At 40.6% G+C, this 17,842-nt stretch overlaps 1 protein-coding gene across 1 annotated transcript in view; it reads left to right on the top strand.

Moving 5' to 3' along the window:
- The window catches only part of adcy9 (adenylate cyclase 9), a 41,934-nt gene that overhangs the window by 18,129 nt on the left and 5,963 nt on the right, over window positions 1-17,842 (top strand). The window contains exons 3-11 of the mRNA XM_073471411.1: window positions 6,403-6,602; window positions 6,817-6,924; window positions 7,129-7,403; window positions 8,247-8,349; window positions 9,800-10,017; window positions 11,021-11,180; window positions 14,389-14,537; window positions 16,135-16,164; window positions 17,400-17,685. Of these exons, the coding sequence (XP_073327512.1) occupies window positions 6,403-6,602; window positions 6,817-6,924; window positions 7,129-7,403; window positions 8,247-8,349; window positions 9,800-10,017; window positions 11,021-11,180; window positions 14,389-14,537; window positions 16,135-16,164; window positions 17,400-17,685 (1,529 nt within the window). The remainder of the gene's footprint in view (window positions 1-6,402; window positions 6,603-6,816; window positions 6,925-7,128; window positions 7,404-8,246; window positions 8,350-9,799; window positions 10,018-11,020; window positions 11,181-14,388; window positions 14,538-16,134; window positions 16,165-17,399; window positions 17,686-17,842) is intronic.

Genomic DNA, 17,842 nt, shown 5'->3' with positions numbered 1-17,842 from the left:
TATTGTTTTTGATTTCTCTACTAAACATGCCTTGTCATGCGATTTAAACTGCCTTATTATGTGACAACCTACAGTACATGTGACGATTTACCTACATGCTTATTGAATGTAGTCTGGTGTGTGACTAACTGTCTAGACCAATCATGTTACTACTTACCTTTCCACACTGATCATAATTTGTCATAAAGGCAACTTTTTCTATCAATTCATTGTTTATTCAGTGTGATGTCACCAAATAGTGAAAAACACCCATCACAAGTGTTGTACGCCACAATTGTTTGACATTCAAGTCAAAAAGGACTTAAATATTTATTTTAATTAATTATTGAAATTGTTTAAGGATTATTAGTGTCGAAATATTGATTTACCAGTTGTTTCAGGGCTAGTGCAATGTGTTTGTATCCATATGCACAGCTGTGTTAGCGAGCTGGGAGTGCGTTCGTAGGGGAGTCATTTTCTGATGTGTGTGTGTGTCTATGGTGTGTATGGTCTTCGTGTGTACATGTGGAATGTAACGACTCAGCTCCGCTTCCTCTCCATTCATCCCTCTGTTCATTCATTGATTCATTTATTCATGTGTACTGACTGTTTACATTTGAACTCTTGAAATTAGCTGGTGCACGTAGTGTGAGTGTGTGTATGTGTGTGTATGTGTTGAGACTTTGGGGGTGTTTTCTTATGAATGAGGGTGTGAGAGGCAGAGGCGATCATACTGCAGTGCACTACCTTGCATGAGTCATACACACAGGAAATGCCAAGTGTGTGTGTGTGTGGGTGGGTGTGTGTGTGTGTGTGTCTGTGTGTGTCTGTGTGTGTGTTTTCGGGTGTGTTCAGTCAGATATGTCATCCATCCAATATGTCTCAGACAGGCAGATGCTGCATATTTCCTGGAAAGGTTGTCCTGCGTGTAAAGGGCTATGCCCTCTCTGAGGATATGGTTTGTGTGGTCACTCTACACGTGAACGACCAACAAAAATGAATTTATTATTGCAGAGTTTTTGCAGTGCAATAGATGACTCAGATGTGTCTCTTTCTATATTATTTTGCGCACTTGGGAGTGTAGGCAATGTTTCAGATAATAACAATGGAAGCACTGTGTATTATACTACAGATTACTGTAGTTGTTTCCATATGCACTTAAAGACAGGTGATAGATTACAGGTCACTCAATTATTTGAAAATTATGATGTGAAAATGATGGGTAACAATTTATAATAAACATCATTAATAAATGGAAAATGTATAGTTAATTAAACTTTAGTTCATAGTTATTTCACTGCCAACAAATAACAAAATGCTTGATCAAATATTTATTAAGCTGTTTATTCAACTGATGATAGTAATACCTTGATAATAATTAATAAATACTGTGTAGTTCATCTATAAACATTATTTAGATGGCCATTTTAAAGTTGCAACTGCTGTTAATATACCTTTACAATTGCTTAATAAATGGTTTATAAGCATACAGTGAATTGCAATTAACTAAAGTTTAAGTAACTGGAAATTTAACATTTATTAATCATGGATATTATGAAGTGTTACCCAATTCCATGTTTATGTGAAGGCCTTTGCAGTCGCCAGATATCGGGCCAATTAAGAGCCCCCCAATTTGAGCAGGCTTTATTTGTGATGTGAAAGTTGTTTAATATTGTGAAACTTCACTGACATTATAAAGAAACTAAAATAATGAGTGAATGAATAAATGATGAGAAAAAAGCATCTACGCGGGGGATATCATCTGATTGGGGGAGTGGTAGAGAGAAAGTGAACTGAAACTTAATTTGATTCGTTGTGATATTAATATGTCATTTTATGTCGTTCAGTGGTTTACCAGTTAGGCTGATGTAACTACAGTTGCAGACTAGTCTCTGACAGTAGACATAAACCTGGGATGGCAGTGTCATGGACATCGCAAGCTTGAAAACTTATCCAACCAAATACATACATACAATACAACTTGGTCTGAACCCCAGTACACCCTAAAGTAGTAAGACGCGAATGGATCAAGTCTATCTCATTATGTCTCAGTGAATGTACATACTGTGTGGGCATTTCTTTGTCTTGGCTTGAGTGTGTGCGTGTTTGTATCTCTGTTTATTGTAGTGGTAGCAGCTGTCCTCAGCTGAACCCTCCAGCCGGCTGGTCTGAATAAATCAATAAAAACCATTGAGCAGCATTGAGACTTTAGAGTGCTGGTGTCAGTTTCTTTCCCAGAGTGCTGCATTTACAGAGCCTGGAGAAGATCAATATGAAAGGCACCCACACTTGCAGACACACACACACACACACACGCACACACAAAAGCTCAACATTGTGTTTCAACGACTTCGGCTGCACAAACTCAGTAGTAAAGGATTAGCTTTGTTATGCCTTAGAGCTTGGATAAACACACATAGGATATCGTACGTGTGGCACTTTATTGTGTATCTAGAAAAAGTAGTTGTCTCTCAAGCATACACAGATTAATCTACTGTGCACTTGTTGGTCGGAAAACTATCATTTTTCAGCGTCTATTATGTCAAACCTTTAAACACCCTCAAATTTCAAGGCCTGTTTGAGAGTTTAGAGCAGGCTGTTGATAAAGTTAGAAAGCTGAAATCGAAGTAGACAAGGAATGTGGGTTATGTGAAGCATGCTAAACTCAGTGACCTTCAAAGTACTCTCGGCCTCTTCCTCCCCCTCGCCATCCCTCGCCGTTTGCCACTCTGCTTTCCCTATCGCCTCTGTGTCTCTAACTTGTCAGCATTTTCCCTCTCACGCTGTACACAAGCTAGAGTAAGAGGAAAGACCTCTAAATACTTGTCCGTAGTCATTGTCCACACTTCACTAGCTTGAGTGTTTTCCGGCCTTTGCTAAATAACTTCTTTTTTTTAAATTCGAGATAATGAATCATTTGAGATACTTTTATCATTTCAAACTGGAAGTAAGACACTTTATGTATACAACGACCTGTGTCTTAGGAGTTTTCTTAGTGAAAATCAGAGAGAAACTCTGAAATCAAAGGAAAAATGTAAGTGTTAATCAGGTGTTGGTCCAAGAGCCACGAGAACAGCTAACACTGCTCGGCATATTGTTGGCACAGTCTTGAAAACTCTACTGGAAGGATGAATGGAAGGATAGGAAAGATGTATGCATTTAGATAGGTTAAGGTCTGGCGACTGTGAGGGCCATTTAATTGACATCATTTTACACTCCTGATAACGTACAGTATTTGCCTGCTGTTTAGCTCATGTGTTGAAGGTGCATGTTATTATCTAGTGTTTTTGTAGGAATTATCGTCTATACAACATGTAACTAGCAGGTAGCAGTTTCTGACTGTTGCTCATACGAATATAACTTGATTCAGGCTTTTCTTGGAACAAGTCCATGGGAAAAAAATAACACTGTTATGTGTATCTTTATATCTATTTACATGTGAAACACAGTATACAGCACAAATATAAAAGAAGAATGTCTTTCCCTGTGCTTCCTTCTCTTTGTATAAGGTCCACTCTTACTTGACCCCACATTGACTTACTCGAGCTGTTTCTCTCAATGTAGCAAGCTTCGGTCTCTGATAGTGACCTGCTGTGTGTGTATGTGTGTGTGTGTGTGTGTGTGTGTGTGTGTGTGTGTGTGTGTGTCAGCGAGCAATTGGAGATCAAGAGCAAAATAAGAAGAGGCACACAAGGCATTATTAGGCAATTCAAAGCCATATGCTTCACTTGAAGGCTCCTGTTAACATCCATTAAAATCTGATAGAGTGCACAACTCTCGCCTAAGAGCTAATGGACGGCAGAGAACAGCAGTGAACCTTTGCTTGACAGTCCATGTGCGTGTGTGCATGTTTGTGGGTTGAGGTCTCAGAGATGGCCTTTGTCGCCTGCTTGGCACAGGACTCAAACCCTTAGTTGGGGCTGTTGTTGGCTTGAAGGCAGAGGACGTCTGCCAAGTCTACACTGTCCAAGGGCCCGGAACAAGACTCGTAGTGCTTCTAGACTCCCAAGATAAGTTCATTGTTAGTAATGCATTCACAACTAATTTAATTTTAGCAGAGACAGGGAAGCAGGACAAAAAGCTGTGGTGAAACTTAATCGCGCCCATTGGTTCCATAGTGGACATCTTAATCTTTGATGTATGTTTTTTATCTGCAGCTTAAGCCAAATTAACCCTGTATCAGTGAAACAACAATACACCAAATCATACAAATTGACATTAGTTCTGCCAATAATGAGATCAGTTTTTGTCTTGTTCCTGAAAGTGAAACCCAGGGCTGGTAGCAGTGGCACCATTACAGCAGCTGCTCTACAAAATGTCCTGTTAGTTTCAATATTACTACATTAGATTTCTATAAGATTTCACTGACTCGCTAAAAGGTGTAATATAAATGAAGAGAGTAGGAGAAAAGGAGTAACTCGTACAGAGAGGAGGAGGATGAGCAGAGATTGAGAGATATTAAAAAATGGGAAAGTGAGAGGAGAGACAGGCAGACATGAGGGGGAGTCAAAGGGCTGCGTGTGTGTTAGATTCACTAAAAATGTTGCAAGTATACTGTAGTACACAAAACAATTTACGAGCACACCCACTCAGCATCAGACTGACGCACATGCTTTCACATATGGGTTGGATGCTCATCAGTCACACTTACACAGACTGACACATCATCACACATATTTCCTTTTTCAGTTTGATTAAAAAACAGCATGTCGGTTAACCTGACACACAGCCGGGTCATGAGGAGTTTCACTGGATGGATCTTTTCTCATTTTGGGAAAATTCAATGCTTTTTCTGTACAACTGTGGAATTCTTTTGTGCCTCCAACAGAGAGCAATCCCGTAAATGTGTATGAACCATGACAGATCCTAGAGTTTCTAAGTGTTGCTCTGTTCACTTAGAAATGACCTTTTCACATCATGCATCAAAGGGAACAGAGTTTAGGTTAAATTCTTCCTGTGTGTCAGCGTCAACTTTTTTAGAACGATAATCACAGAGAGTTTTGCTTTTTTGTGTTCTTAAATTTTGTATGCTCATTTTCAGGTTCATACTTTTAATTTGGGTTAGCACCAGAATAGGTTTACATGCGGACCTTCACAAAGGTAGCTCTCAAGTGGTGGGTGGGGATACTTAGACACTCTGAAGCACTGAAAAATATTGATTACTGACAGCCGAATTACCTTTATTTTAAAGGTAGAAATGATCTGCTGTAAATATATGAAAAAATAAATCTTTATTTTTACATAGCTGAGCCTGGTATACAAAATAATACAGTATATTTGTCCAGGACGTCTTTATCTCACATACTTAAAGACCTACTGATGCAGAAATGGGCTGCAGTAGCGTTGCTACAAAAACACAGAAGTAATATTGAAAATTGGCTTCAGTCTGTGCTGTAGCGACAACTCTTGCACATGGAGCAGGGATTCCTTCTTTGAGTAAATAGTGCACATACCCAATGAAATGTAACATCAGCAATCTGTTCGAGGCAGTGAGCCCAAAAGACTCCTGGACCAGTATGTCCCTGTATGGCCTACAGTAGCTCCTCCAGACAAATCGACATGCTAGCGAGGTTAGCACCTTTAGCTCTTTGAACAAAGAGGCCAGCTTGTCAGGTTACTGTGTGTTTGGACAGACTGATAGTGGGCTGGCTCTGGGCCATCCCTCTAATCCACTGTTTGTATATATCCTTGTTGGCACTACACCCAGTGTGAACATGGCCAGAGCTCTGGGCTGATGTGCAAACATAGTTGGTGAAACTCCCAGTATTGCATTACCACCTGTTTGTCAGTGTGTGTGCCTTAACTCAGAGTGGCAGGTGATTGGCTGATGGAGGTATTTCTGCAACTAGACACTATTTTCAGAAGTGAAAACTTATCTCACAAAATGTAAGAAATCATAAAAGCCTGTCACTCAGAAGGTAACAACATTTTGTTGTGAGATTCAAAGTCAGATTTCATCAGATGGACAAAAACCTGTTTATTTCAAAATGATATAAAGCAAAAAGACACAAGCTGGTTTTAGCGTCTTTGAAACTATAGCCAGCAAATGTTTGGTATTTGTACTGGATAATTGACAATCAGTTATCAAAATTAATTGACTTATTGTTTCTGCACTAGATTAGAGAACGCAGATGTCCTCACATTAGAGGATTCATTGCCCGGCGACTGTTGGCATAAACATATTGTTCATGACTTTGTTGTGATCTGGCTTCCTGTGTTACACGTGACTATGAATTAGCACTATTTTTATCATCTGTGGATGAAAACAAAATTCAGAAGTGGGACCCCTCTTTTGGAAATGATGTCTCTTTTGTATATTGCATTACTTATCTTTTTCTTTTTTACTGTTACTTTTACGTCAAACCAAGAAAACAAATAAAGTCCTTTATAAAGCCTGGGTTTTCTGTTTGTGCTTCTCCTCAGGGCTGCAAACCTACCTGATCTCAGGAAGGAAGTTGGAGCACAATGTGCAGTGTGGCTGTTCTCAGGTAGGATTGTCAGGCGGAGATTTTGTCGGGATCAGCCTGTCCTCCTGCCCTCAGCCCCGCACACCAGATCTAATCCCTGGCGGAGCGCAGGCTGCTGAGCCCCTGCTGCCCCACCAGCCACCAGACAGGATCGGGGTAAGTCAGAAGACACTAAAAGTTGAGGGCGGGCCTTATCCCTCTGCTGTTCAATTTTTTAAAAAATGATGACTGTTGCATCATTTCAAGCTTTCTTTGTGGCTGTAAATCAATGCTCTACAACTCAAATGAATGATGTTTTGTATCAAACTGATTGTGTGCGGTAGGTTTTAAATTGTAAACCTCTTCTCTCACTGGCATTTTCTCTCTCCAGCCTCCCTGTGTGTCCCGCAGTGTGGTCTTGTCCTCAGGACCAGAGCAGGGTGATGATGTAGCTGTTCTGAACGGCTGCCAGGAGGAGCACAAGACCAGCAGTGCCAAGGTAGAACACTAGCACATGCATCAACAGTGTCAGCACCAGGGCATTTGTCAAGCATATGTCACTTGGGCCACTCAACCACCATGCCCTGCTGTGTCCCTCTCTCTTTGTGACCGTTGTCTTTGATCCTCTGCTTCTTCTCTCCTCCACCTTCTGAATCCTGTCCCTCTGTGCTTCTTTGTTTCTTCACTTTTCCTCCCCATCCAGTTCATCCCAGGTCACAGCCCCAGGGCAGCCAACGGTCTCCTGAGTCCTCCGCTGGAGGACCCGGTGCGAGCCAGCCAGAGTTCCCTGTGCGACATGCTCCAGGAGAAAGAAAAGAAGACCAGTACTAGTACAGGAACTGGAACCAGTCTAGGCATGGCCGGAGGCGCGGGGGCATCGGGCACTGGAATGGACCACTCCGCCCTGATCCAGCTGCGTGCCAAAAACTTCAGAGAAAAGAGTGACGCCCACTTTGTGGATGTTATCAGGGAGGACAGGTAAGCAAAGAGGTCAAAGGTAAAATTTATTAACTGATAATACCACTGAAGGGTGACTGATTATGTATGATTAGGGTGCTAAAATGTGTTTTTATAACTTTCTAAACCAGTAAGCACCAGTTATATGACTAATTTAAACCTTTGTACATACATAAAACCCTTTCAGGGCAGGGTGTGTATCTATCTATACAAGATGCCATGACTATCACAGGGGTAATGAATAGCATTAGACAGATACATTCACTCTCAAATTTTATATTACAACAGGAAACACATTTCATTCAGAAAGTCCACGACTATCTCAACATGCAGAGGGCAAAGAATTCAGAGATCTAAGAGTGTTTTCAAACTTAAAGTTTAACTTGTTTGCCCTGCTCCAAATCAGTGGATGAGTTGGCTCGGTTTCCTTTAAAGGATAAGTCATTATCTACTCAGTCTCTTGCAGATGGGAAGTTGGGTGAAGTTTCGAAGTCCACAAAACATTTCTGGAGCTTCAAAGCAAAACAGCATTGCAGCATTCCCCTAAACAACTGAAGTAGATTAGATATGACTTGTTTTAGATGTAAAAAAACAACTGAAACAAAAACATAAAATGGCTCCATACAAGTCCCCAGAAGTGCAGAGACCCAAAATGGATTCTGAAAAGACATTATTGACACACTTTTTAAAGCTGCTAAGCTAAAAGTATTTGTGCAACTGCTTGTCAAGGCTGTAAATTATGTCTTTTCAAATCATTTTGGGATCTTAGGCAATTCAGAGACTAGCAAAAGATTTTTTTCAGTAAGATTTGATTTCCAAATATATGTTGTCTTATGTTTTGTCTTGTCTCTCTGTTGTTCACAGTCTGATGAAGGACTACTTTTTCAAGCCCCCTATCAACAAGATCAGCCTTAATTTCCTAGAGAGACCGCTGGAAAAGGCCTATCGCAGCAGCTACAAGGAGGAGGTACACACACACACACACACACACACACACACACACACACACTCACACGCACGCACGGACACACACACACACACACACACACACACACACACACCTTACTCATCACTAACCTTAAAATAGTTCTGGTGAAATGTTCTGACATTTGAGACTTTTTCCTCACTCTCCCATTCTTGCGAGGATATTTGTTAAATACATGGATGGGTAGAGAAGCACAAACAGAAACAGATATCACACGTAAAAAATATCCCGAGGAAACTGGGTTGAGAGACACATGGGCCTCAGACAAACATCAGTGTTGTTGTATATCTAGTAGTCTGTGCTTTCTGTCTGTGTGAACATGTGTATGAGGGGGCAGGGGTTGTTGCAACGTCTTCCTTGTATCCCCCCGTTTCCCAAATTTTATGCCACATTAGTGCAACACACACTCTCACACACCCAGGACCAGTTCCAGCTGGTCATCATGGACCCCACAGCCTTGCAGCCCCCTGCTGTTACACTAGGGTTACTACAGAGTGAAAAAAAACCACTACAAACATCGAACATTCTCCTGATAATGAGTTTAACTCTGCCATAGTTTCAAAATTTCAGTTTACATTTTTATATGTTTTTCACCTTTCATTTATATATAAATTTAGGTAAAGGTAGCTTCCACTGTTTATCTTTTTATCTGTGTTTAAGGCCATATTTACCAAGGAGGTTGTTTTCGCCCTTGTTAGTGTTCTGGTTGGTTGGTTGGTTTGTCAGCAGGATCACACTAAAACTATTGAAAGGATTTGCACAAAACTTAGATGGAAGATGAGTCATAGCCCAGTATAGACCCCATTACTTGTGGTCCGGATCCGAATAAAAGGACACATCCAGGAATTTTTTATCACCTTTTTAGCATTGTGAGATAGGGTGTTTTTCAACATTTTTGTTAATTTCTCAGGGAATAATGCATTGATCTTGATTAAATTTATTTTTCTATTTATGTATCTGGTATTTATGAGTACACTTTCATGTGGATCCAAATAAAATCCAGATCTAGCCGATTTAAATATGTTTTAATTGATATTGGATTAGGTTTTATTGAATTAAAGAGGACTGTTGGGCCCTGGCGGAGGTAGTGCCATTCTAGTTTTTAGATTTACATATATGTTATACATTTTTAAAGACAGCAACACAATAACTCAATTATACAAAAATTTACATTGTGAAATGCATATGCTGAATTCGTATTATTTATAAATTATATAATAATTTTCAATGTCAATCAGTTAAAATAAACAAAACAAACAAACAACAAAAACTGCACTGTGCCCATAAACAGTACTAAATACGAAACACTTTTGGCCTTGGTTTTAATTTAGATGAGGCACCTGTGTAGTATGTGCATTGTAAGGTGCAGGCATGATCTGTGGGCAAATTGAGCCACGCCTCTCCTCAGTTTCCCTTTCATGTTCTCCTCCAGGTGAAGAACCTGGTTCAGGTGCAGACATTTGCGAGCTCCACCTTCAGCTCCTTCCTGGATGTTCTCCTCAGCTGTTTCGTCTTCCTGGCCCTCACTCTCGCCTGCTTCCTTCCTCCTCTGGTGAGCCCAGCCACCGTGGGCCCTCCGGCCCCTGCTGCCCTGGCCCTGGCTCCTCTGGCTGGCCTGTTTGAGCTGGCCTCACTGGTGCTGTCCATACGGTGAGGAGGCTTTAGCAGATGACATGCAGATGGACTGTGTATTTTTGTGGCAGCGCTGACACATGTTTTGTATCAAACAGCAGGGTTCAACCAAGATGGGTTTTTAAGGCTGACTTAAACACACTAATATAAGATTTATTGTATCAAACTGTTTGACCATTTTTGTGAAACAAAATGTCAAGAACTCTTAACTGTTTCCTCAAGATTTAATTTTTTCCTGGCAGCATTGAAAAAACCTCTGAAATGTCCTTTAGGCTGTCAATGCTGTGCCATCGGAGCCCAAGTGTTTCCACTGTTTCCAAATTAACTGCTGTAGTGTGGTTGGTATAAAAGCCTGTATCTCTTGGGCCTCAATCGCACAGGATTGAAAACCACCGATAGACCATCGTGCAGCACTACAACTCTCCACTGAAACCAAAATAGTTTATTTAATGTGGTGGTTGGCTCCCACACCACAATGGATTAACTCCCCTGGCCAGATATGACTGGCTTATGTCCAGTTTTATGTGAAAGACCAGTATTGGCTCAGAAATTGGCAAAATTACGTTTTGGTACCAGGTAGAGTTCCAAACCAAAGAAAAACCCTTTTTAGTCTAAGTTTCCAGTATTCAAATTGCTAAAGATGTGTTGTATTAATTCTGTGGTGCGATGTGCATGCATCTCAGTGGAGAGTACTTGAAAATGAATTAAATTTCACTTATTGCCATGTGAAAATTGGGCAATAAATCATCTTCTCCAAGCTGGGACTTGGACAGCATAGTTGTGTTTTAATAATGTGTCTTAATTAAGGACTGATGAGAGTCTGCTGCAATTCTTTCCCTGACTGAGCAGGAAGAGGACTGGGGGTGGAGTGAGAGATGATGTGTTGTTTATTTCACTCTGTGTTTTACTGCACATGTTTTTGTTCATTCTGATGCTGGTCTCCTTCAGAGCTCTGCTTGAAACTCGTCTCCTGTTGTTGTCTCCTCCTAACTCTCCTCTCCTCTCCTCTCCTCTCCTCCAGCATGGCCTTCTATCTGGAGGAGGTGATGAGCTGTACCAACTCCCTGCTCCTGGTGGTCTCTCGATGGGTCCCCCGTCACGTGGTCGGGGCTGTGTTAGTCTCCCTCCCTGCCATCTCCGTCTTGTCCCACCTCACTGCCAGCGTCCAATTGCCCCTCCAGGTAAACTTGTCTCTTGATGGTTGGTGGCATATAAACTTGGAGAAGACTGTGTGGGAGAATGAATCAAAGGGAAGAGACTGTGCTGTATGTGGGCACTCAGAGATTCTGTGTGTCCAGTAGGTCAACCACCCTGCTCTGGATAGAGGGCTTTCATATTACGCTGTTTGCAGCTTGGAGGGCGCCCTATGTAATTAAACAGTTAGATGAATAACAGATTCGTTTATTAAGAAAATGAATAAATATTAAACAATATTGCTGCTACTGTTAAGGCTGCCATCACTATCTGAATGAACTACTGGTCCTTCTCTCAGTGCCACTGTTCTGCCTTGTTACAAGGGCCACTGCTAATTGTGGTAGTGGTACTACGTGTGATTTACAAGCTATAATGGTTTGCCCTCTCTGATATCTCGAAGCCAAAGTAAGCAGAGTGGAGTCGGGCGGTTTGAAACCTTGCCCACGGTGGTCTGAAGCCAGAGATCCTCGGAGACCGGCAGAGCCGTTAGCTGGCATTAGCCCTGATAGGAACTGTAGAAGGCAAACAGCTCGGAGGCTTCAGGACGCTTCGCCTGTGGACCTTGGCACCAGTAATGTTGACGTTTCTTCTTCTCCGAGTCCTGCATGTGAGAAGATTGAGAGCAGCCATACTTTGCACCGTCTTTGTGCCGTTTTGTGTCAAGGCCATATCCAGCCTCTGTATAAGTTTGACTCTCTTCTGCCAGGTTTGAGCCAACGGCTGCTTGCAAGATGTGTGGTGTTTTGATATCTTGTTTTTCAAGGATTTTCAACACCCCATTTCTCCATCCACTTCCCTCCCACCCTGCTCTGTATCTCCCCTCAGCTCTTTCCATCTCTTCGGGGCTTGCAGATCAAAGTGGGTTGTTAATTAGACATGCAGTTTTCTGGACTTTAATGCCTTTGAAGATATAAAACCCAATAACATTGCTAGAGGGGGGTGGGGGCATGACTGGGAGAGAGGTAGGACATGTGTAGGGATGAGAAGGAAGTATGTTATCCTGTCCATGTAATTATTAACAACCTGGGAACCCAAATCAGCATGTTCTACATCACTTACATTGTAGAAAATTGGTATCTTAAAAATCTTGAATTTGATTTATCAAGATAATTTGTTTGCAGTGGGTTGAGATTGCATTTGAGAGTTAAATTATATGATGGCCAGAATTAATATTCCACTGGACTAGAAAGAACTAATTGGAGATATTTATCTTACTTGTAACTGTAAAAATGGACATAAAGTGGTTTAAAACGTACTGTGCAGTGAAATAAAAATGACACTTTTGCAAAAATCAGAAACTCAACTCTAAACATAAACATAAAAGTATTACATTGTAATAAAAGTATTACATTACAAATGTGTGGTTAAAGAAACATTCAGGTCAAGACATGATCACAAAGATCCTGAAGGAGCTTTGACAGAAACAATTATTTTTTTTATTCTGCTGTCCAGAGAACTGTGTGCTGAGTGATTCCAAGGATCCAACATGTAGCTATTTCAGTCAGAATGATAGGATACAGTCCTCTGCACACTACAACTGTCAGACATTCATCTATCATGTGCCCTGACTAAGCTGCAAATAGAGCTCAATATTGTTTTTAAGATGGTTATAAACTTTCACTGCTTTAAGGGAGTGCAGCTGAATTCGGTTTGATGTCTCTGCGTTGTCTCAAGTCAAAGAATGGAGAAAATTAAGTCTTCTTGTCATCTGCTGTTTGAGTTTTACATGTAGTAGTTTTGACATGGTTGGAAAATAACATCCTCCTTTCATGTCCTTATGCTGTGCAGTGTTCATTCAATAGTTAAGTTAAAAAAAACAAGAATAATACACATTTTAAACTTCTTTTTAATCTCACCGAAGAAAATCTTGGGACAACACAAGTAAAACTACAGCTTCAACTGAGAAAAGTAAACTGTAAGTAAAAAAAAAACATACAAATATGAACCCAAGGCAGCACAATTTTATTTATATATTACATTTCATACACAAAGGCAGTTCAAAGTGCTTTACATAATGTGGTGATACATAAAAATGAAAGAAAAGTTGCATAAATACATAAGAATGCAAATTAAAAGGATAGAAACCTCTTTAAATGAAGTTGAAATATTAACATACATATTTACAAAATACATAAATGCAGGGGAATTTAAAGGGTAACTCCACAAATTTTGCATATTAAAGTGTCTTGGGGTCTTACAGGCCGTACAGTTCTTGGGGAGTACTACTGCATATGAGAAAAAAGCATTAAAAAAGCCTTTTGTGGCTTCAGAAGATGTAGTCCCACAAATTGCCTCCAGTGATGTCACTGGTCTGCATTGCACTCCCATAACACTGTTGGACTCATTATGGACACTTTACAAACAAATGATCAAAATCGATACAGCAGAACCAGAGATATCACCGTTTTTATTCCGCCAATGAAAATTTAAATTTACAAGGGATCACGCTCACAACTTATGTACTATATGTTTATATAACGTAATATTAGGATGCAAATGACACATAACTTGAGATATGTTGCCAAATACTGATGGGGTCCCTGAAGTTAATTTTGTCCTCACTGATGTCCTCTGTGAAGATCGCCAGGATACTTAATGGTAACTCAGTATGAATAAAACTCATCTCCAGAAGACGAAAACGACAAAGAAAGAAATTCATACAACCATATCCTTCAGCGTTTTTTTTTTTATTTTTTGTTTGTTTCTCTGCATAACTGAACAGCAGTAACAGGTCATCAATATCCATTTTCCTCAGCTGTCAAAACAGCCAGAGCACACAGCGCGAGCTTGGCACCGGTGTTTACAGAACATTATCGTTCATCAGTGTGGAGTCTTACATCGTTATCATTATAGTGATCGATCTTGGTGTCGACGGCTCTTTAATGCCAAATGTACCAGTATTACATTACTTACACAATGTGATGTTTTGACTTATCACAGTTGGATAATGAAAACACAAAGCAAGTTTTGTTTTTTTCTTTGATTCAAGTTAAAAGCACTGACTTACATGCAGAACTGTGGAAAACACTGTTTTTATTGATCTTACCATATAATTACCTCTCCTACTCAACATGCACTCAACCAAGTTGAGCCTCACAAGCTGAACTGCATTGTGTTTCTTCTGTTTTGTTCATACAGTCTAGTCCTTCTAGTTGCCTGTTAAGTCACTTTACTGACTGGCTCCCTTTTCTCCAGGTGACCATGTTCTTGTGCTGTGCCACCATCCTGGCCATCATCCAGTATTGTAACTTCTGTCAGCTGAGTTTCTGGATGCGCTCAGTCCTGGCCACTGCTACAGGGGTTGCACTGCTGCTGTTGCTCTACAGCCCCTTGCACAGGTACAGGTGAGCACTTGTCATTTGCACGCATACAGGAATACCTAATGAAGAAATACAGAACACGCATGTAAGTCAACAAATAGACATGAAGGAGGGCCCAGTGTGCACCAGCCAGGATTTCAACGTTGATATCTAGTTGAGAACTGGATGATATTCGGTCTGAGCGTCTAAGATGTCTTTTCGCCCTATTTTCAACTGCTGTTACAACATCATGTCACAAAACACAAATTTACGTAACAATTTCCATAATTTCTTTATTTGTTAGTTGAAAGAGAGACGATATTGATTAATAATTTATTAGTTTGAAGATATTTCTCCAAAGTCATATTGTACTGGTAGGTGAAATGTGGTCCACATGACGATGTAATTTCAACACATTTAATGTTTCATATAAAATGTCACAAATATGGAATTATAAGGGCTGTGTGCTGCCAGCCGGACGCTTCCAGGACATTGTAATGGGAGAAGTTTTATACATTAATGTAAACAGGAAAACTTGTGGAGCAAAGTGCACAAGTGAAAGCTAAAGAAATAAATACGAGCTTCAAGCTGAAGAGCTGTATGTGGCTGTCACGGCCCAACAGGTAGAGCAGCCGTCCATCAATCAGAAGGACGGCGGTTTGATCGTAGGTGCTCAAAAATTAAAAGTGCATTATGCAACTTTTTCGCAGGCCTATGAACAGACAGAGCTCTTGATGCAAGACACATAGCAGATTTAAGAGCTAACATGAGTTTGCGATGTGCTTTAAAGGTGCAATATGTAAGAATGTTCTCAGCATTAACAAATGAACTAATATTATCAACAGAATGTTAAGAAATAACTGTTTTGACGTTATGTCAAAGATGGGTTTGAATTGTGTTGCCAAGATATCTTCTGAAGTTAGCACGCTAAGTAACTAGCCCCTAATCGCTTTGTTCCAATAGTAAACAACACCAACACTTCATTCGTGCTCGAGCTCCCACTCCTGGCAGAGTCAGCCAATACGAGCTCTAGCTGCACGGTTAACTGAGCTAACTAGCTAACAGCAGTTGGTGGTTTCTCTGGTGATATGCTTTGTTTAGAGTTTGAATTCAACAGGTGGATAATTCTTACACACTGCAACCTTAAAGCCATATGTTTTGTTAACCAACATAAGAGCAAAACAAGCTTGTATTTTGAGTTATGGTGGGTTGCAAGTCCTACAGTTCAAGAATATGGGACTATATAACCAAAACTATTCCTAAAAAAATTGCATAGTGCACCTTTAATGTAGGCCAGAACAACGTGCAAGCTGGAATTTCTATGTTTAGCGTATAGCTTTTACACATACAATATATTTTACAGTATACTATCTTCATCCACCTCTGTCTTCAATAGCCATAAGATTTGGCTCCAAATATTAATTTACCAATATATTTATACACTCTCAAACATTTGTAATTTACTCAGTTGGTCTGGTACTACAAACCTCTATCTACCTGTTTTACATTCAGTAAACAGGATTTAATCTGATCTGTAATATATAGTGTATACAATGTGTGTGTGTGTGTGTGTGTGTGAGAGAGTGTGCATGTGTGTGACCCTTCCTTTCTCCTGACTTACACCACTCCTGTCGTCTTTCAGCTCCGGTAATAACAGCTTTCCAGTACATGGGTGAGTGTCTCCGTGGAAACAGAGGGGTTTGATGGATGAGTGACATTTGAAGGGTCAACAGGAGCAACAGCTCTCTTTTGTATTTCTCACAACTACAGCTCTCTCTGGCTTTTACTCATTCTCATGCTTTCCTGCTCTTTATTCCCCCATCCTTCCTCCCCAGTCTCTCTTTCTCTGTGTCTCCCCGTGTGCACCAGCAGTAATGGCTGCTAAATGTCACCAGTGGTGAAAATGACTCATGCAGCCGCCTTGAATTTTGTATTACAAGTTAACGAACTACACCACTGAGGAGAAGAGAGGGCTTGAAAAGACTCTCATGCTTTATCATTTAGCATTTTGATTGGCAGTCGCTTCTCAAGGCACGCAGGATACAGGATCAGCTCAATCATACTTATCTCCAAACAATCATTTTATGAGCTTCAGTCAGCGGACCTGTTGGTATTTATCAGTTTTTATTAGTTTCTCACCCAGCATGGAATATGAGGTTTGTGTGGTGGGGTTTTTAAAGGACATATAAACCCTCAAACCTTTCTTACATTGAGTATGTGTATATGTACACCCCTGCTACTTGTAAAATGCTAAAGCAATTAGTACACTTTTAGATAAAAAATAAATTGACTTCTAGATTTCTAGAGTGATTTCTCAGTGATTCATCTGTATTTTGTCCACAGTTTCAATGCTCAGACTTTTTCATTTTGAATTAGTAGTCTGCATTCAAAGATTTTTTTTTTTCGGGTCTAAAATTATGATTTTAGCCGTCATCTACTTTGACTTCTGTTAGCGATTTACCACATCTCCCGCATGGCTTTTTGACATCAACTCCAGAGAAGCAGGACAAACATGCCGTTCTTAAGCAGCCAGGTAGTGAACCAGATGTGAGCATTAGGTGTGATTTATTGAGGCCAGAAGAGAAAAAAGTGTATCTGCTCTGGGACGGATTTAATGGATTTTGAGGGACTTACTCTGTTATCGGACTTAATTAAGGCTGCCCTGGTCATCTACATGTAGCATACACCACCACCTTGCAACAGATTGAGGCAGAAAATGCGAGGCAAAATACCAGTAGCTGCTTTATTAGTGTGTCTCAGTGGTTATGTGGTGGATTCTCCAGCCTCCTTCTCCTCTTTCCTCTTAATTCTGTTAATTATTTTCCTGCTCTGCGGCGCCTCTGTTTGATATCCCTATGTTCACCCCCACCATAACTTTTCTTCTGTTCTCCCCGTTTTCTCACTCAGACTGAACGTCTCCACGTCTGGTGATGGTAGTTCAGCATCAGTCACTCCTGGCCCAGACCCTCCTCCACGACCTCTTGACCATCTGGTCCCAGAGGCGGTCTTGGCCTTCTTCTTGCTTCTTCTCCTCGTCTGGTTCCTCAACCGTGAATTCGAGGTCAGCTACCGTCTCCATTACCATGGCAACGTAGAGGCCGACAAGCACCGCTACAAGATCCAGCAGATGCGAGACCAGGCTGAGTGGTTACTGGGCAACATCATCCCCATCCATGTCGCTGACCAGCTCAAGGTTTTCATTGTTGTTGAAACGAAAATATCCTAATTATATAGATATTCTGAACAATGCTGTGTTCGGTGTTCAAGACAATACATTTATTGTCATTCTGAATTTGATGCCTGCAGTATATCCCAAAAGAGCTGGGACAGGGATACTACTGTGTTCCTTC

The sequence above is a fragment of the Pagrus major genome, chromosome 1, assembly GCF_040436345.1.
Source record: "Pagrus major chromosome 1, Pma_NU_1.0".
Taxonomy (NCBI): domain Eukaryota; kingdom Metazoa; phylum Chordata; class Actinopteri; order Spariformes; family Sparidae; genus Pagrus; species Pagrus major.
Note: the sequence above shows the minus strand (reverse complement) of the source record. Positions and strands in the feature narration are given on the sequence as shown.